The sequence below is a fragment of the Leptonychotes weddellii genome, chromosome 3, assembly GCF_054177405.1.
Source record: "Leptonychotes weddellii isolate Sample4059 chromosome 3, ASM5417740v2, whole genome shotgun sequence".
Taxonomy (NCBI): Eukaryota; Metazoa; Chordata; class Mammalia; order Carnivora; family Phocidae; genus Leptonychotes; species Leptonychotes weddellii.
In genome coordinates, this window is record NC_138371.1 from 67,890,732 (window position 1) to 67,912,497 (window position 21,766).

Here is a 21,766-nt window from a genome sequence, read left to right on the forward strand (position 1 = left end):
CTCGTTGTAAAATCAGAATTGTTTACCACAAGTGTCTGGATTCTGACTCTTACAGTCTTTCCAAACAAATAATGAAATGAACTGGGATGGGCGGGGGGGAGGCAGGGTAATTTATGAAAACATGGTACACCATAATTTTGCCATTTTTCTGCAATAAGGATGGCAAATGATTCATGGGATAAAATGAAATATTTCTCACTGTCATTTCAATGGATCTAAGATTTACAGCTTCTTAACTTGGATAGGAAAAACTCAAGATGCATAAAAATGAATTGTAAATCCCTTAATGGTGAGGATGAAAAACAACAAGAAAAAATTCTTTTAGGAAAAGAAGAGCAAAGCTACCAGGCCACAAATGAAAAAGCAGCAGCAGCGGCTGTTTACTCTAAGACCCTTGAAGGAAGGAGGTAGTGAAGAGGGAATGCTTGCTCAGAAGAGGGCATTGAGGTCAGGTTCAAGAAAAGTGCTACGTTGATCAAGCTCATTACGTTTAGATCACTTAGACAAACAGAGGCAGGTAGCCTTTAAAGCAAAATCAGATATGCCGGGGTTGAATTTTTTAAAGATTATGAAAAATTCAGACCCAGTTTTAGAAGGTTAAAACGAGTAAAGAAAGCCTGGGACTATGAAAAAGCAGCTTCCCGATTCAAGACTCTCCTGAACCCAAACTGGTTTTTTACAGGCACTAGGGCCCCAAAACAGGAAAACATTTTTTTACACCTCCCCGCTCCTTGAGACAAGGAAAGCTGGCAGCAGCAACGAAGAAGTGAACCTGGGCTCAACAGGAGCTGCTGTACCGAGACACTCGGCTTAAGACACCCAGTAGCGGGCTTGAAGGGCTCAGAAGCTGCTGAAACCAGTTGTGGCATGTGCCACGCTCTGATAATAGCCACGGTGGGTACCACGACACTCGAGCCTCCCATCTCTTCACTGAAACCACGACTACAGGATACATACCTTAACTCCAACGCGAATACGGGGAACTCACAGGGGAACCGATCCATGGTAGGGTTTACTGAACAGTGCAATTCAATGACCAATGTGGAGAAGGAACATAGCCCTGATCATTTTGCTAAAGCGGTATTTTGCTTAGATCAAATGAATCTTAGGATTCTTGAGCAGGGATTTAACGAAATGCGAAGGTAGTTCTTGACTTTTTGCCAAGGGTCCAAAACCTTCTTAGCACAGGACCTTGCAGGACTATCTCGGGTGTCCTCATAGCTCACATAGCTCACGTTCTGTGTGTGCATTTCACAAGTTTGGTAGTTAGACGCCTCAAATACAAAATATAGGCACAAAAGGCTCATCAACGCCATCTCCTATACAGAAATTTTCTCATTATAAGGGTGCCACATCAATTCGAAACTTAGGTTTCTTTCCTTTCTAAGTCAAATGGCATCAGGTGAAATCCGACACCAGTGATAATGCGGTGTTGCCAAAGATTGCAAATACGGATGTTAGTATCCATTTCCCTTTCTTTGACTTACCATCAATTTTATACATTTTGAAAACTGGGAGCCATGTATTTTGACAAATTTTATGTTGACAAATTTTAAAGTGCTATAAAATTCGAAAAGCTAGATCACTGGGCAATGTTTTGAGCTGCAATATATTTCCTTCCAGGCACTGAACAAACAGTTCATTGTTACAAGTCTGTCCGGGAGCCATCGCTTTGGGGTATTCTATACAATTTCAAAGAACCTTCAGAAACTCACACGTGCCTTTGAGCATGTAAAACCAGGAGGCCGCACATCTAAACCACAAATGGAGAATATGCCCCATATACATGTGTAAATTAAAACCTATAAAAAAAACATGGGCCTTATAAAATTTGTGTTAAAACTGATAACAGCTTTGCTGATTTACTGACAATGAAAATATATAGCATTTTTTCTGTCAGAGCATTTATCAACACTTGGCAACCCTGCACTAACTTGACATGTAAGATGATCAAAATGGATTATGTAATCTTTCCCATTCATTTCTATTGATTTTAGTTATGATAAAATTCATCAGTGTGCCTGGCAACGCTCAGGCTGAAAAGCTCTGGTTGACCAAGGGGGGAAAAAAAAAAAAAAAAAAGGAAAGAAAAAAAAGAATTCAACAGAGTTGTAACAGGATGAATATAATTTTAGAATAGGACTGCACAAATACAGAAGTCGTGCCCTAAAGGCTCCAGCAACAAATTAATACAAATAATTCTGGCAGTCTCATAAAATTACATCTGTCTATGCAGAGATTCACTTTTGAGATAAAATTACAAAATTACAAGCCAGAAGAATTCATGGGTAAGGGCCATTAAAAAAATAGTTTGTGGAAATATTATCAAACTTTTTTTAAACTTCAACAGTAATCAAAGTTATTTCTCTGAGTGTAAGTAACGTAAAAATGCCAGCAACTGGACCATTTTAATCAGCTTTATTGATTCGTGCTTTCAGTTCTTATTCAGTTAAAAACAAGGCACATTAAATACATCTTCTTATTGCTCTATAAATGCATGCAGCTCATTCTGTATATCAGAAGTAATAAATAATGGCGATAAAACACCAAGACAGTTATAAAAATGACAACCCAGCCTCAAACACAGTATTTAACAGTCCCATCTAGAACAATAATCCAACACAATACATGAAAGCACCACATATGAAGGCATGCAGTGCGCATATCCACTCCAGCACGGCTTGTACTTGATAGTCTTTAAAAACACAGTAGGGCTTTTTTATTCCCTGAAAAGGGTTGACATAATGCAAAACAGTGCAAGTTAGAGCATCACTGACTTCAATATTATTACATTCATATGCCAAAAATCTTTACGCATAAAAAAGGAAATAAGATCAATGATCATCCTTACAGTATGTTCAGTAAAAGTCACAATGAAATATTTGTTGTTGTACAAAAGACTAAGTTACATAATATTTTGGAAAAGACAAAAGAAAGCTAAAAACTAAAGCAGAATAGGGAGCATGCATTTAATAGAAGAAATCCTAAAGTTATACTTAGTATAAATTGATTGAAAGCAAGAATATTGCAAACAGCATGAGGGCTATGAGGCAGACAACCTTGGCTTAACCAATAATCCAGCATTGTCACTATTGTTAGGACTGTGGTATAGGGCTATTTAAAGGAGCATCCAGCTCTTCACCACAGATGGGGGTTCCTTCACCTGAATCCCCTTAAAGGCTCTTGAAATAAATCACCGGATGATAAAGACAATCTCTGCACCCCTCATCCCCATCCACACAGAATCATCTAGTATCACATTTGTACAAAAAGAAAAGAAAAATTCTCTCCTGCTTGGAATAGGTTTTGAAGGGGCTAATCCCTCCATTTCCTTCCCCTTTTCTGAAATCAGGTACAGAAGCTGTGCAGGTTTAATTAAGAACTCACACAAAAATGCGGGGGTGCTTTATTCACAGTAGACTTGGAACCAGCTCACTTCCAAGATGAGTCTCTGGGATTGGTGAAGGAGCGTATGTTTTAGAATTAGCAGATTTTCAGCAAAAGCAGAGACGCTCAAAGGAAGCAAAGTGCGCTTTTCTTTGTTCTTAAAGGAACTTCACTCATAGCAAAGCGTACACAAACCAGGCCTGTTGTACAAATACAGCTCTGCCCAGGCCAGTCAGCCTATAAAGCCGGTCCCTACTGTAATGGGTTCAGGGTTCAGGGAGGGCACAAGTTCTCGCTATCTTGATCTAACTAGAAAGAGAGAAAGAGAGAGAGCACAAATGTACTATATTGTGGTACGTCATCTGCGGTGTTTTAAAGGACAGCTTTTCTATCAAGGGTCACCGGGTTCTAAACAGTGAAACTTATCGTCTTGATAGAAAAACACTAAATTACAAAGCCACATGCTTCCAATATATATTTTTTTAAGGCAGTGTAAAATGTTCACATGTTTGGAAGAAAAACGTTCACAGTGATACCTGGGAGCATCCCTTGCTCCATTTGAGGTTTTTCCTTTAGGAAGTGGCAAGTCTAAACTTCATTTAAAAACAAGTGAATGTTTTGAAGTGGGGCGGGGGTTTAGGTGGTTTGTGAACCTCCAGTGTTTACATTATGACATCCAAGCTCATACCCCACTTGAATGAGGCAGAAAGATATTCTACAATGCTCACGTAAATAGAAATAACAGCACAAAAGTGTTTTATGTACCAGTTAAAAAAAAAAACTAAGCTCTCAAGTCTGTGCGATTAAAGCCTGCCATTAAATACAGGGTTATATCTCCTATTACATACACAACCTGACCTTAGAAAATAAAAAAGCAGGTAGTTAACCTCACAAGAGGAAGCACAGTGGATAAATATTCAGATGATTGGTTAAAATGCTAGTGAAGTATTGCAAAAGCATACCAAATTGGCCCTTTAAATTCCATGTATTATTTGTTAAGTTCAATCAGATTCATTTTTGTTTTTGTTTTGTGTCTCTCTGTGTGTGTGGTGGGAGAAGGGTCTGTGTGTGGGTGTGTGTTGTGCGTGATTTTTTCTGTTCTTTTTCTCTGTGGTTGAGAACTTTTCCACGGAGTCGCGAAGGAGAAAGGCTTTAAGCAACCCAAATGACCTTGACTACTGCAGCGTTGTGCCTTTTTACAAATAATTATAATTAAAGTTGACTAAAGGTTACTTCGATCCTCTTTTACTCTCCGTTTGAAATTACTCCCCCAAAATGATGCAATAAACTAAGCCAAAGAGGCCACGTTTGACAAGAGCACATGCGCCACAGTTTAGGATTTGGGGACTGAAAATCGTGCCATCGCATGTGGACATACACACACAGGTTTTTAATCCTTATTAAAAGGATTTATTACTACTGTAAGGATTTGAGAAATTTAGTCTCATCCCATTACATCCAACTTGCCACTTAAACGCTGGTTTTAAAATATGAAAGTAAGGATCTTCCTGGCAACTATAATAGTCAAAGAAAAACCAGCAGTGACTGGGGAAAAAAACCGAATTGCTGAGATGAAACTATCAGTGTAACTTCCAGCAAATGTCAATGCTATCCTTATCTTACACCTGTGATTCTGGAAGCGTTCAGAGTTTCTCTTTGAGACTCGCTCCTGTAACCAGATCTAAACTTTGTCTTCCCTCTCCAGTTTTGCCAGTCATACCCTAGATATAAAACTGCATGGTATTGTTTGGATGGGGAAGGCAATCCATCTCAGGGAAGAAGGATCTGAGAGGTCTCCAGAAACGCTATCATTTCTATAGGTCACTCCCTGCTCAGTTTCTGTTAGGAGCAAATCCTATCTACAATCTTAATGTCCAGAGCTTTGTGCACGTCACGAGAAATTTTTCCAGCTTCTTTTCAATTTCGGCCAAAATGCTCTGTCCCTAGGAGTGATTCAGAATAAATGAAGAGACGCACAAAAAGGGAGTGTGTCCAGTCTAACAGGTTACAAAATGGATGCAAAGCATTAAATCAGTGTGCACTGAAAGTGAGAAAAAAGATAAAATACACTCTTTAGAAGCTAGATTGAATGGCAAATACAAATAAAGGGTATACATCAACGTCCTAAAGCTTTGGAATGCTTCCCAGTGTTAACAAAGGCAGCTATCCATGGCCACTATTTTGGAGTGGTGTAAGTCATCTCTGGTTGTTACATGATGATTTGTTGTTCCTATGTCTCCTGGCCGTGGATTTACTGCCCAGACTCACAATCCTCCACAACTTCGGTCCACTGGAATGGGGACTCTTCTGTCGAGGTTCTCTTCAGCAGTTTTCATCAGTATCGCGAGCCGGCTTCCAGACACCCTTCCTTTCTGAATAGCACTCATCAGCTTCAAGAGAAAACAGGCAACAAGAGTCAGAAGGCAGGCATGCTTCCTCCCTTCTTCACCGCATTTTAATGGTTACCTCTGCAGCAGGCAGATGCGATTAAGTGCTCCATCAAAAACCATAGCAGGTATTACAGCGCCAATAAGAAGAATACAATTTTTGAACATTTCAAAAAGGAGGAAAGGGGCAGGTATTTCAGGGCTGCCAAAACTATACCTACCTAGCAAATCAGCCTGCTTTTTAAAAGCAAATTGAATGCATCATTTTTTGCCCCTTTCATGTGCTCAGGGCACATATCTTTTTGAGCAACTCAAATATTGGAACTTTAATTTCATTTAAAAATCTGAAAAAGGAATCTCAGGGATTGAACAAAGACAAACCATGACCTATATTTAACTACTCTTTTTTAGTGTTACTGTACTTGACAACTTCAAGTCCCTTAAATCCAAATTCCTTAAAGACTTTTTAAAGTAATTTACATTTAAGTCCTTGAAATGGACCCAGAGATCTACCTTAAGAATTAAAAGCACTCCACAGCCCAGATTTTAGTTAATTCATTTTTATCCAATGGATAAAATCAGAATTAGCCTTGAAATTACATGCAGTCAGCGGGCAAAGGCCTTTAATCTGGAAGGCCCTTTGCAATTATGAGCATGGGGATTTTTTTTTTTCTTTCTCAAGTTGATGTGGTTTTAACTATTTGCTTTTCTTGATCTCACTTCCCCAATCTTTTGTATTTACTTATTTGAAAAAGAACTGACTTAGCCATTCATCAGGAAAAATTCTCAAAATATTTTTAGGGTTATACTCTTTAGCCTTCAGAGATACATTTCTTAAAAATGACTCTGAATATGAGTCAGAGGCATCTGCCAAGGGGCTGGATCAGAATTTCACGACCTTATTAAAAGCTGTTTCACAAGCCATTGCTTATTAAAGATGGACTCCTACATGCAGAGCGTCATTAGAGCCCAAACCTAAAAATAAAGTCATGTAACCATGCAACATCTGTAGTGATCCTTCCATGATGATTAGTGAAAAAAACAGATCTATATTCAAAAAGGTGTTTAATGGGATAAACATGGGCTCTTTATGTTCAGAAAAGAAAAATATTTTATTCAAAAAAAACCCCAACCCTGAAAAATATACTTTACATCTGACAAACGGTATAACATAAAGAATGCTGACATCTAAAGACAGAACAATTTATTGTTTATTGTTATGTCTATGGTTCCATTAAGACCTTCTAAGTTTATCAGAGCTAACAAAACTGATAGAGCTAGAGTTTCTTCTTGATCCATAAACATTATATGATGTACCAACCTTTAAAAATTCAGTTTTCTTTAAACATTACAAGTATCTTGAAACCATATTATGAGAAAACAACAACAACATTTGGGTGTGAATATATTTCATGAGAAATACGGTCAGCATTTTTTAAGTTGAAAATTACACTGTGTATTTGTACTTAGTAGAAGCATGAATAGTCTCTTTCATTTAGAAGTGGACAAGAAATAATTATTGAAAAACTCTACAAGGAAACCTGCAGATGGTTTAAATTATTTTTTATGTGTTTAATTCTGTTGCATTCAAGAAAATGACTTAAAACCCAAACCACATAGCATACCCATAAAATTAGATTCCTATTGTTTCTAAAACTCCAGATCTTTCAACCCTAAATGCTGTTGTTTATTTACAAAATGCAGGAAATGAAGCCTAAGCTATTTCTTTTAAGAAAAGTTTTTTAAAATTCTGAGACAAACAATAAAATATTCTCGAGAAAAAGCTAGACCAAAAAAAAAAAATTATTAAATGGTTTCTAATTTCCCAGCATATATTTTAAACTCCATTTCAAATGTGCACTTAAACAGTAAGCTAAAGAACTAAACATTCTTTTTTGTAATGCTGGACACAACCTGTGAAAATTTTCTGCATTTAGATTCAACAATGCTCTTATCTAGAGCTCATCTCCAGAGAGACAATTACCATTTCCTTTGCCTTGATATTGTTTGTTTAACTTGACACAGTGAAGAAAGGGCTCACATTGACCAAAATCCCCAGCATTAATTTATTTCATGTTCAGCATTCATCATTGCCAGGGTGCAAGCAAGACCTGGCATTCATTTGAAATACCTGCCCAAAAAGCACTGCAGAAAAAACCTGGCCGCTTGGAAACCAATACATTCTTCATATGATCAGAGTCCTATGGACGGCTGCAAATAACACATGGGTTTATTAAATTTCTTTCTTTTAAGGAACTTTTAAGGAATGATGTGCAGATTCCAGTTTGAAGTTGGAATAACAGAATTTACTCCCTTCACGGTTATGATGAAACAAGTGAGAGCCTTGGGAAAGTGGAACAATGGAAATAGAAATGCTTGAATTATAGGGTCTTGACCCCAAAATACAGGTTTCCTTTCTTTTGCTTTTCAGGTTCTTTATGATGTAAGAATATTATAATTACATTTCAGAGTCTCTAGTAAATACCGTCAAATCAGTACAACTAGGATTTTTTTTTTTAACTTCATAAAAAAGAATTACTTTCCACATTAGAAATATGGGTGTGCGTCTTTTGAAGCAGAGAAAGCATAGTCTGGCAGTGGTAGTCCATGGCCTATTTCTCTAAAAAGCATACTTCTTATTCAGCCCTTTAAGCCATAATTAACTTGGATTTCATCTAAATTGCCCAACACAACAGAATGTCTTAGAAGAAAAAAAAAAAAAACAAGAAAGAAAGAGAAAAGAACATGCACCATGAAGAGCCTGATCCTTGAGGGCAGACAGAGGCAACTCTTGCTGGCTTCAAGCCTTCTTTTTTTCAGAATGAAGTGACAACCATGTGGCCTTAAGAATCCATTCTCGAACAGTCATTCACAACCAAAAGATAAAAAGCAAATACACGTGTTTCCCCTCACCACAGCTCACCTGCAAAAACTCATTGAGTTCAACCTGTCCATTTTTGTTCAAATCTACTTCATTCAGAATTTCATGTAGTGTATTCTCATCCATTTGGATGTTGATACTCTAAATATAAGGAAAGCACAAAATAATAAGGTTTAATTAAAAATGATGCATACCCTTTTATTAATGCTACCAACCTTTCAAAAATTACAGGAGAAAGTTACTTATAGAAAGCATTAGATGCAGAAAAATGATCTAATCGAGTTTTTATGTTTTTCTGCTAGCAAAGATATTGAACCAAAAAAAGATTACCTCTAATACACGCTGAACATCAACAATGGTAATAAAGCCCTTTTGGTCTGCATCAAACTTATGAAATCTCTTCTTGTACCTGGAACACAACATTGAACATTGGAAAAATATACCTATGTGGGTCAAGTCAAAACAGAGAAATATGGAAACTTATTAGAAGTACCTGTCGATGTCGGAAGGCAGGAGGCTAATTTCAGAGTGATCTGTTAACTGTTCTGATCGAGATTTATAGCCCATTTCATAATACAGAAACTTCCTGGCTGTTTCAAGTTCCTCCTAAAACACAGGCATACACAAAGTTCAAAGATTTATGGAAAGAATTATTGATTTTTTTTCTCCTTTTTTTTTCCTTTCTCACTTTTCTGACCAGCACAATTTTTTATTTCTTCCAGTTTTACTGAAGTATAATTTATATTCAATAAAATGCACCTATTTTAGATACGCAGTTTGATGTATACTCTACCACGATCTAGATATAGAACATTTCTATCATCCTAAGAAGCTTCCTCGGGCCCTTTTTTTCAGTTGATCTGCTAGCCTCAGGCCATCACTGATCTGCTTTTTGTCTTCCGAGTGTTTTTGCCTTTTCTCGAGTTTCACATAAAAGGGTCCATATAGTATGTAGTGTTTTGTGTCTGACTGCTTTCACACGGCACAATAATTCTGAGATTCACTCACGTCGCCTGTTTTAATATTTCGTTTCTTTTTCCTGCAGAATATTCTCACCCAGTATCGTCTAACCAAATCTAGAAAACCCAATCCTTGTGGTTTGGTGACAAAGCAATTAAAGGTGGCACACACGGTCATTGACAGACATCATGGGATTAGCTACTCTGAAGCTTTGTCACAAGGATGCTGAGAGTTGGGTGGAAGTTACATGGTCACGAGAAGAAACAAGCTCTCTGAACAGTTACTCTGACACTTGCCACTGTCCACAGCCTCAGCAGATAGTAACTATTGTTGAGGACATTGTCTTTCTTAGTTTTTCATGGCACTCTCCTGCTGGCTTACAGCTTACAAACTGTCTTTTTCCTTCCTTTCCCTTTTTGGAATTTTGTACTACATTTGCCCACCTTCTGTCTTCTGGTTCTGTTCTTATTTGCCACAATATTTTAAAGCTCAACGGTAGTTAAATAATCCCGTCTGCAAATTCTCTGAGTACCCAAAGATATCATTTTTCTGGGCTGGCATATAAACTCATTTAGAGCAGTCTCCTATTTGAATATCTATTTCCTCTTACCAATATTTATTTTGCTCTTTTCACACTGAAAACCGTTCTCCTTGACACAAAAGAAGGAAAGAAATTTGGTATTAAACTCTGAGTTGAATTGTTCTTCCTTTTCTCCAGCATTCAAAAATATGGTGCCAGTCACTTTAAGCAATGATCTAGGTTAAGCCTTACATGTATTCTTTTTGGTTTTTTTAAAATTTATTTTTGGTGTCCTTAGCATTCTTTCCCCAACCTTTAGTCAACTCCTGACACTATTCTATTCCTACATCCACATTAGTCCAGGATGCCCTTTCATTATGGAGCACTTGTCTTCCATCTATTTTAAATGTGGTGTTTATCGGCTGGCTTTGTTCTGAGTCACAGTCCCATTTCTTCACTTGCTGCCCCTTTTTCCTCCTCATAAGAATCAATTTTGAAAGAATTTCTTTTGGTGAGCCTCTCTCAATTGACTTAAGTGGTCTTCTCTTTAAAGTCTCTCAAGGAAATGTATGTTTTATCTGAAGGTATAATGCTATGTTTATCTGAAGGTAAAATGCTATGGCAGCATTTTCCAACATGCATCCTGAGTAGTACTAGTCTCCCTCCCTCCAGTCTTTCCAAAGAGGGAGAGGTGGGTCCGTCTCTGAAGAAGTTCCCTTTTGGAAATTGACAATGCACATAGGCATTCGAAAGGCACCACATCATCTGTGCTGAAGAAAATGGTTTCGTTTGTTGAACTCAGAATTTCCCAAATTCTTCTGTCCATGTAGTCGTCTTTTGATTTACACCTTGCGGAGCACAATTTGGCAATGTCCCATTCTCTAAATGTCCTCACCAACTCCTCTATCAATCCCCAGTTCCCCTAGACAACGTCTTCTTCCCTAATCAGTTCTTCCAATGCGGCTGGATTCGATCTTGAGTAGCTGTTCTCTAAATCTTTCTCTCGATTTTGAAAAGAGACATACATTTCTGAGGTATATAGTCGGTTGTAACCACTCAATTAGATTTCAAGATCCTTGAAACTATGAGCTATTTATTATTCCCCTAAAATATTTGGTATAATGCTCAGTATACAAGTCACTCATTAAGTATTGACTGGTAAAAACAACCACAATTCATCTACAGAGAGTTATTTATCACCTTGTTCTGCTTTCACTTTTGCAGGTTAAATAATCCCAATGCTTTTAACCTTTTCTCAGAAGTCCAGCTATCTAACCTTTAATTCTTTTTTTCCTTCTCCTTTGTTCTCTCTAGACTGTCCACAGGTCTCATTAATACTCCTACAGCTCAGATACTAGATAATAACTTTAGGTCTTTTATTTCCTCTTACTTTGTTGAGGGGGATGGGAGAATATTTCTGAGCACACAAATCTACTCATAAAACTTGAACTGAATGAAGTTAAATCTAGTTTCCTCAGGAGGGCCAAACACAGCCAGTTTACAGAATTTTCTTCTTCCTTCCTACCTCCTACAGCCTGAATTCCTGGCACCAGCTATCTTCCTGCATATTCAAATCTTTCCAACCATAATTTTTACAGGAACACATTATCTCCAATCTTTCTATACGGTAACAACAAAAAAAAAAAATGATTGGCATTAGCAAAGAAACAAGTTTCACTCTTGGGTTGTCTCTGTATGTGGCTTTAGTCCATGAAATCAAAACTCAACACTGGAAGAGCTACAACCGGTCCTGCCAAAGCAGAGGCACCAGGCCAAGGTGGGGAAAGCGCATGCCCTGAAATCAGAGCACCTGGTTTCGGCCCCCGTTGCACAGTTTACTAAGTGTCTGAACTCTGACTAGACTTACTCCCTGAGCCTGTGTTCTCAACTATAAAATGGGGGTAAAGGTTACCTCTGACAGACTTGTGGTCAGATTAAGGACCTCTTCAGCCAGTGACTTCTGCTATCAGTACACTACAAACATTGCATTAAAATTACTACAGGAAAAATTTTTTAAATGTAGGGCCATGGTTTCACCCCTGAAGACCCTGAATCTGATAGTCTAAAGTCACGCCTCAAAATCTGTTCTTTTCCCTACATTTCCAGGTGACTCTGATAGGTAACCACCTTTGGGAATCTACGCCAGAATGAGAATGTTTTAAGGACAGGATCTATGCCCAATCCTTCCTTACACCTTCCACATAGGACACAGATGCGCAGTTATGTCCATTCATCATGGACAGTTATTTATTTAGGGCCTATCATGGCTGGCACTGAGGTTACAGAAATAAAGCAGATCATGTCCTCTCCTTTGGAAAGCTTATTTCCTGGATGAGAGGCAGATGACAAATAAACAAACAACTAAATACATGGTATATCAAATGGGAACAGATGCCAAAGAGAAAAATGAGGTAGGGAGAGGGATAGGAAGTGAAGGGATAGGCCATGAGGGTATCTAGGAAAGACCATTCCAGGCAGAGGAACCAGCAGGGCTTAAATAAGGAAGAGCAACTCAACTTGTGGGGAGTGAATGAATGGGAAGTCCAGAGGGATCAGAAAGGTGGTGGCCAGATCACAGAGACCTTGTAAACCACTGTCATGACTTTGGCCTTACACTGAGTAAAACAGAGGATGTTTCAGCAAAGTAATTGTTAATTATCAGTCCTCATCTTACTAGTCTATCAGCATCATTTGATACAGTAGATTACTTTCCTCTTCTTGAAATATTTTCTTCCTCTCCTTCTGAGAAACAACTCTCTCTTCAGTCTTCTCACACTTTCTCCAACCTCGCTAGCTATCACTTTGCCTTTCTCAGGGAGTCTTCCTTATCTACCCAACTTTTAAACTCTGGAGAGCTCCAGGGCTGTGTTTGAACAACTTGCTGTTATCTAACTACACAAACTCCCTATGTGAGCTCATCCAGCATGATGGCTTAAATACCAACTCAAATTTACATCTTTACTTCAGACCTCCCCTCTGAACTTCATTTGGACTGACATATCCAATGATCTGGCTTATGTTTTAATAGAATCACATAAGAACACTGCCTTGTGGGAGGGAAGCTTTTATAATAAACCATGGAGGAAATGCTGGTAGCTGGAAACAGGGTGATATTAAGAAGGGGTTGAATTCAAGCCATTATTGGAAGATAAATACGATACAGTTTGCTGATGGATTCAGATCAAGGATGATATTAAGATTTATGCCTAAGGAACCAAAAGGTGGAATAGCTATTTTTGACATGGAGAGGTTAGGAGTTGTAGTAGTAGTAGTGAGTGCTGGTGGTGGTGGTTCACATCCCAAACAGACGGTGCTATGGACTGAAGTGCTCCCCCCAAAATCCATATGTTGAAGCCCTAACCCCCAATGTGCTGGTATTTAGAGACGGGGCTTTGGCGAGGTCATTAGGTTTAGATGAGTCTTGAGAATGGGGTCCCCCTTCCTCCCTCTCTCTCCTCCATATGAGAACACAGCAAGAAGGCAGCTCTCTGAAAGCCAGGAGGAGCCCTCTTACCAGAACCCAACCATGCTGGCACCCTCATCTCAGACTTCTAGCCTCCAGAATTGAGAGAAACGAAGGCCTGCTGCTTAAGCCACCTAGACTGTGGTATTCTGTAACAGTAGCCCGAGTAGATTAAGACAGAGAGGATTCCAGAAAGTAGTTCAAGAAGGAGGGAGGAGTCCACTGTGTCAGTGCCACTAAGTGAGTGAGTAAAAGGAGGACCAAGAACTGACAAGTGTATTGAGCAACATGGAAGCCACTGGTGAGTATGGTCAGAGCTACTATAGCAAAGTGGCAAAAACAAGCTTCAATCGAATGGGTTCAAGAAAGACTAGGGGATGGGGTGCCTGCGTGGCTCCGTCGTTAAGCGTCTGCCTTCGGCTCAGGTCATGATCCTAGCGTCCTGGGATCGAGCCCCGCATTGGGCTCCCTGCTCTGCGGGAAGCCTGCTTCTCCCTCTCCCGCTCCCCCTGCTTGTGTTTCCTCTCTCACTGTCTCTCTCTCTCTGTCAAATAAATAAAATCTTAAAAAAAAAATCTTTTAAAAAGGAAAGACTGGGGGCGCCTGGGTGGCTCAGTTGGTTAAGCGACTGCCTTCGGCTCAGGTCATGATCCTGGAGCTCTGGGATCGAGTCCCGCATCAGGCTCCCTGCTCAGCAGGGGGTCTGCTTCTCCCTCTGACCCTCTTCCCTCTCATGCTCTCTGTCTCTCATTCTCTCTCTCTCAAATAAATAAATAAAATCTTTAAAAATAAATAAATAAAATAAAATAAAATAAATAAAAAAGAAAGACTGGGGGGGTGAAGTACGGAACCAATGTGCACAGAAAGTATTTTTCCTATAAATACACGAAAATGTCTCTGCATATTACAACAATTTGATTTAATTAAAATCATGAAAATCTTCTGTTTATTACAACAAGCCCAGGGCTGTAAATGTGGGCATCTGAGCATCATTGGCTTTTTTTAAATTTGGATATAAATATAAAATTCCAAATGACACAAATCAATAAGCATTTAGTGGTCAGGCAATAAAACCACTATTTCCTGCCAAAGGCAAATTTGCACAAGTGTGAATTTCACTAGAGAGTACATTCTAAAAGCGTTCTCAATGAAAACCAGAAAAGGTTCTACCCACAATCATTATTATCCTACTTTTTCAGGAAATATGACCACAAATTTAAGAGTATTTTTCTATAAGGTATTTTCCAGAAACAACCAACACATTTTGGAATCAGAATATCTTTCCAGTTTCCTAAGATCTAGCAATATTAAACACACACCCCCTCCACGCAGAAACTGGCAAGAAATCAAAAGTTTCCATTGAAAACTATGCTAGCCTCTACTAACAGACCAAGACATGACATGTTTATAATAGGAACTGTGGTTTTAAAGACTTCTATATAATACCTCTTTTTTATAATCATCCCAATTCAGTTCTCTGCCCATCAGTTCAACAATCCTGGGTAGGGCTTCCTCTGCTGCCTGGACATTTAGGAAGGCCAGGCGAGTCCGCCGTGAAATCATATCCACTGCTGTGCAGGCATACTCCTTAATCCCATATTTCACCTGAGTTGAAATTAAAACAAAATTATTAGCATGGGCCTTTTTTTTTTTTAAAGAAGAAATAACACTTCACTTAAAAAAAAATTCACACTTAGGGAAAGTGACATTGTTCTTTATACACTCTTGTTTTCTAGCAGGCATGAGACAAATAATGACATCATACAAGTTCCCTGCCCGTCTGCCAAAGAAGGTTTGTAAATTGGGACAAAATGGAAAAGAGTTGATGCTTTCTTCCGGAATTGACCCTGGCACAAACATGCACACTGCATCGTTTCCCATTTACCATCCACAGTAATCACTTACCTCTTTGCTTATACATCACATGGATGTTAATTTACATGGCCAAGTAGGCAAAGAACGAGTATGAAAAAGTATAGTCTCATCTCTTTAGGCTGTCCAGAGTTTTCTGTCTCAAGAGTACCCAGAGGACAGAAGGCTTGCGGTCAATCAACAAGCAAATGCTTACTGGACACTCGTGCTTTAAAAGTACAATGAATCATAAATAAATATAAAGCGTGGTCTCTGGTTTCACAAAATGTAGAAACTTGATGAGAAACAAAATTTCAATCTTTGGGAAGTTAAGTGCAAACCAAGATGTGTCAACGGCGCACAAGTGAGTATAAACTTGAAAAGTCACAAATTTACAAAAGAGGCAAACAACTGAGAAGTCACAAGACTTGGGATAACTCTGTGGAGGAGGAAGAAATAGGTATTTTCTATTAACATCATTACCACTGTCAATATCACTTCAGATTTAACATTTGAATTTATAAATGAAGGGATCTGGGCTGGGCAGACATTTTGCTAAGGGCTCTGGCTGGCAAATGGGCATTAGCATTTAGTCATATATAATTTTCCAAGATGATGATAAATGAACAGGTGACCAGCATCCCACAGCAGACAGGAAATTCCCACATAACCATTCACATACCTCGGCTTCAATGTATGGAAATTCTGACACAAGACGCACGCCAACAATGGGCCACCTTTTTCCGGTTACACTTGCCATCTTGGCCACCTCAAAAGCCTTGTCACCATAGGTGGTGGCAAGATGTTGTGCCACCTAGGGAAACAAAACTGCATTAGGCAGGTACTTTGAATATCAATACCGTCCAGGCATGAAGCAAAAAATGCACACGCGTATCTTGTCAGTTTTTCACAGCCCGTAACTAATAGTTCCAGGAGAGTATTAGATTTTGATTTTGTGGGAGGAAACCACTTGGGCTCTGAATGCTTAGGCCAGCACTAACTCTGCCATGCATGTGTCAGTGTTTCAGTGACTGATGAAGCTTCGGCTTCACTCTGCCCCCAGTGTCACTTCTGAAGAACAGCCTTCCATACCCTCGAGACAGAAAGAACGTGGGATGATGCTCTGTCTGCGGAGAACAAACCAAACCAACCCCAGACTTTAAAACAGAAACTAGTATGTGCATTGCTTTTTAGGCAACCGAAGAAAAGTCTGATCAGCTTTTTTCCTTAGTTCACTTCCACAGCATGCAGACAGAAACGAGCCCAGCAAAAGGAAATTCTAAATCAGGGAGGCCTCCTGGTCGCCAATTCTGTTTGTGGCAACAGTGAGATGAGGTGAAGAACAGGATGATGCACACTCACCTCACTTTCAAGCCCATAATCCTGGACAAGCCTAATGTAGAGTGTGGGGCTCCAATCTTTGCCCCCTTGAAGGAAAAGCCCAACTGTTCTGCTTGGTCCTGCTTTCAAATTGTGAGCCTTGATAGCAGCATTTATGGTATCTTCTGCCATAGATCGATACGTTGTCCACTTTCCACCTACAAATAATTTGATAAATAATTCATTAGGTTACCATCCTTATTTTTCTTATGATGACCCATTTGCCAACTGATTCATAACAAAATTCACCTGTTGTTTATAACAAATATGGCAAAGCAATGTGTAAGACTTTACTCAGACTCATCAAAAAAATTCTCCGTTCATTAGCATCAAGAGAGATTCTGGTGTGACAGTGTAACTCAGGGTCCTATCTAAAGCACACCCAAAACACAAGGTGATACGCCATACCTGCTATAGTGATGAGGCCACTCTCACTGATATCCACGACATGATTTCGGGAGATGGACTGAGTATCTGCAGACTTGGGATCAGTAACAAGGGGACGGATACCACTCCATGCTGCCAGGACGTCCCCTCTTCTCACTGGGAAAAATCAATGGGAAGGGTGAAGAGGATGACCTAAAGATATTTCAACAAAACTCTGAAATAGCTAATAAGCAGGAGAGAATTCAGGAAAAGGAACACATGAATACAGGCTTTGAAAGAGAGAAGAAGCCCTTAAATACAACAACTAAGTGAGTGGATAAGTACAACAAAAACTCAAAGAATTATTTGGTTACAAAGATAATCTGCACACACACACAAAAAGCAAATAACCTGAAAATCACCGACACTGATTCCTACCAAAAGAGGAAACAAAAGGAACACATGTTACTAACCCTCAGCTGGAAGGATCTAGAACACTTGAAAGGAACAACAACAAAGTAGAAACAAAACAAAGACAAAGGGATAGATTCGTGACTTGTTACATTTCCTCCTAGAATATACCTAGCTCTCTCTTCTCAGAAAGGACAAAGATCCTTACTAAACAAACAAGCCTGTAACAGGAGATTTTCTCCCCTCATCAATGCTACCCTCTTACTGAGCATTTATAGTAGGCCTAGGCTTGTCAAAGCACTTGACATACACATTTCATCTCATTTAATTTCACGAAGACCCATAGCATCAGTTATTATTATTCTCAACATAGAAATGAGAAAAAAAAAACAAAACCCTGAAAAAGTTTAACCATCTAGCCCAAAGCAAACATCTTATAGATGCTAGAAGAGCGTAAGAACCCAGTTCTTCCTGATTATAAAGTTCATATTCTTACCCACTAAATGTACTATCTTTCAACTCCTGACAATCTCTTTTCCCCCCTATCCCACTATCCTTATAACTGCCTCAAAAATAGGTACACTGGTTCCTCCCAGTTTAGGCACACCGTATTTCTGTTACAGTGTATGGAAGGTCTTTGAATATTGAAGATCCCATGAAATTTCTCTTACACTCTGTCGGAATACAATTACCTCTCTATACCAAGAATTGATGGACTCTACAGTAGAATTGGACAACTGTTGCACAGCACTCACTACTGACCTAAAAACGGGTAAGGAGAATAGCCTAGTGGTGGTTCTGGTGCACCATGAGGAGCAAGGGCAAGGGCAAGACCCAAGGCAGAGTTTTCAGAATCTACTCTTCTTTAACCAGATCAGCTTCAGGAATGGCTTAGTCCTTTTCTTCTCCACTCTCCACAACAAGGAGCTGACCACATGCACCAACCCAAGAGTTGCCAAATGATGCAGATGATGAGGAAGTGAATGCTTACCTGGTCCTGCTGCACTTACTTGCATAGACCAATTAATCTAACCCTGGATAACAGAGGAGTAAGTGCAAGTTTGCCCTGACCATGACTTGGGATCAGGTGTTACCTCCTTCATCTTATTCCCAGCCATGACCTTCACTGATGAAAAGTTCACTATCTTTAGGACATCAAGACAATGGGAAAATTGGATATCCACATGCAGAAGGATAATCTCAAAGTGAATGAAAGACCTATACATAAAAGCTAAAACTATAAAACATTTAGAAAAGAAAAGAAGTATGGGGGAAAATCTACATGTCATTGGGTTTGGCAATGATTTCTTGAATATGATGCCAAAGGCATAGGTAATATAACATAATTATAATAAAAAAAGATAAAATGGACTTCTCAAAATTAAAAACTTTTGTGCTTCAAAAGACATTATCAACAGAATGAAAAGGCAACCCATGCCGTAGGAAAAAATATCTGTAAATTATATCTCTGACAAGAAGTTAGTATCCAGAATATATAAGAACTCTTAAAACTCAATAACTAAAACAGACAACCTGAGTGAAAAATGGGCAAAGGCTTTTAAGAGATATTTCTCCAAAAAAGATATACAAATGGCCAAAAAGCACAAAAAATAGTGCTCAATATCACTAACCACTGGAAAAATGCAAGTGAAAACCACAATGAGATACACCTTCATATCCATTAGGCTGGTTATTATAAAAAGCTAAAAAACAGAAAAAAACAGACATTGGTGAGGATGTGGAGAAACTGGGATAGCCTTATGCACTGCTGACAGGAAAGTAATATGATGCAGCCACTATTGATAAGTGTATGGCAGTTCCTCAAAAAATTCAACATGGAATTACCATATTATCTAGCAATGACAATTCTGGGTACATACACACCCCAAAGAACTGAAAGCACACACAAAAAAATTGTCAACTTCCATGTTCATAGCAGCATCAGTCATAACAGCCAAAATATGGAAGTAACCCAAGTGACCACCAATAGATGAATGGTTAAACAACATGTGGTCTATACATAGAATGGAATATTATTCAGCTTTGAAAAGTAAGGGAATTCTGACACATGCTACCTTGAAGACATTATGCTAAGTAAAATAAATCATTCACAAAAGGACGAATATTGGCTGGTTCCATTTATATGAGATACCTAGCGTCGTTAAATTCATAGCGACAGTAAGCAGAATGGTGACTGCCAGGGGGTAGGGGAGGTGGGTATGGGAGGTTAGTGTTTAATGGGTACAGAGTTGAGGGGAATAAAAAAGATCTGGAGATGGACAGTGGCGATGGTTGCACAAAAATGTGAATGTATTTAATGCCACAGAACTGTATGCTTAAAAACGGTTAAAATGACAAAATGATAAAAATTAACCGTAATTTTTTAAAAATCAAGACAAAAGGAAAAATTAGCACATTTCGAGTCTCAGCAGATTAAGGAAATATTTTACATGTAACTTATAAATATCAGGACTCTCACCAGCCCATACCATGCCCAAACTTCATCCAAATTAAAATATCTCATTCAGGGGAGCACAGTTTTGTGAGCAGAGGACAGTGTGGATGTCAGATCCCACTCAGTCCTTGGGAGTGTGCCCTTGTACAGTGAACCTCCTGTGTTTATACACGGCACCACCTGAAAAGTATCTAGAAAATAATCTAGCCGACTCTATCGAAAGAGTCACAAAGACTCCTTGAAATGGCTGGAATAGTCAAAAAAAAAATTTTTTTAAGGTGTCTAACCAAGTACGGGGGAAAGACCCTAAAAAACTATATTGAATGACAGATCATCCCTCCATCTTGACCTCAAATGAAAAAAAAAAAATATATATATATATATATATATATTTCTGGTAAAGATAAATTCACCTATGGTAAATCTGGCATATTTTAATATAGCTCCTTGAGGGCCACACTCTTAACATGACACACGTCTACAGTGGTGTTTAATCAAATCCATATCTAAACACCGCATCAGAAGCAAAGGAAGAGGAAACATCATAAGCTGGCGCAGAAAGCCGAGGGCTTCCAGTCTTGTTAATTGGAGACCTACAGAGTCTCAATGCAAGGTTCCATTTCTAAACCTGCCCTTCTCATATGTGTATTCTCTTAATTAAGTTTATCCTGATGGCTTCCATGGAATGAGGGTTAATTCTTGCTTCATGCAATTCCACAAAAGTCTCGTGAAATGTCCACACAAATCATGCAATGTTTTAATCGTTACAAAAAACCTAACTAGGAAATTACCACTATTTTCCATTAGAGTTCAAATAGCCCTCTGAGTCAAAAATAGAACTTAGCCAACCACACAGAACGTCACTGTGGTCACCACAGTCTGCCGAGCATGTTTGTGAAATTCCTTAGGTAGCCACACTGATCAGGAATTTGGCTTCAACTCTTAAAGCCCTCTGACTGATTTTAAAATTATCTGATGGAAAATTAGACTCCCCAGAGTAAATTTGAAGCATATGAAAATAGTCTCTCTGGCAAATGCTTTGCCTTTTCTGGTATAACATGCAGAAAAACACACCTGCAAAATTATGTTGTCTAAAACAAAAAGACCGAACTAAAATATCCAAGGTTTCCCTTCATAGAGACTATTAAATAAAACATTATGGATACTGATACCATTTTTAATCCTTACTCTTGAAATTGATACTCAAAAAAAGAAAAGAAAACGCTACCAGGAAGAGTTTATAATGTGTTAGGAAACTTATTTTATAGTTTAGCATTCAGCTCTTTAACCCCAGAATTATATCAGATGAATGTTGGGATTAAATTTATCTAAAAAGACACATGTCAGGATAATCAAATTTTAAATCATATTTAAAATATGAGTCAGTCTTTATGGTCTGCAGGATTTTTATATTATTAGACCAGAGGCTGGTTGGATCAGGTTATCTATCAGTTTTCTCCCAACCTTAAGATCTAATGATTTTTGTGGATTATTCAAAATGCTATTTCCTGCTGAGGGATAAAGTGCTTGTATCTCTCCATCACTGAAATTAAGTAATGACCGATCAGGGCCATAGGCATAATCTATGTCCATAGGGCCGAGCATGGCTAAGCACATAAAACATGAATTCTAACCTCTTGTATAAAAGACAGCAACTAACTGAACTAACATGTTTCTCTCCTTATCACCTATTCACCCACAGTGG

At 38.6% G+C, this 21,766-nt stretch overlaps 1 protein-coding gene across 1 annotated transcript in view; it reads right to left on the minus strand.

Moving 5' to 3' along the window:
* Positions 1-2,403: 2,403 nt before the first annotated feature.
* Positions 2,404-21,766, minus strand: part of GPD2 (glycerol-3-phosphate dehydrogenase 2) — a 101,245-nt gene continuing 81,882 nt past the window's right edge. Inside the window, exons 9-16 of the mRNA XM_081814420.1 lie at positions 17,238-17,372; positions 16,812-16,987; positions 16,132-16,263; positions 15,045-15,203; positions 9,149-9,261; positions 8,986-9,064; positions 8,698-8,796; positions 2,404-5,777 (exon numbers count right to left, since the gene is read on the minus strand). Coding sequence (XP_081670546.1) covers positions 5,652-5,777; positions 8,698-8,796; positions 8,986-9,064; positions 9,149-9,261; positions 15,045-15,203; positions 16,132-16,263; positions 16,812-16,987; positions 17,238-17,372 — 1,019 coding nt within the window. The 3' untranslated portion in view covers positions 2,404-5,651. The remainder of the gene's footprint in view (positions 5,778-8,697; positions 8,797-8,985; positions 9,065-9,148; positions 9,262-15,044; positions 15,204-16,131; positions 16,264-16,811; positions 16,988-17,237; positions 17,373-21,766) is intronic.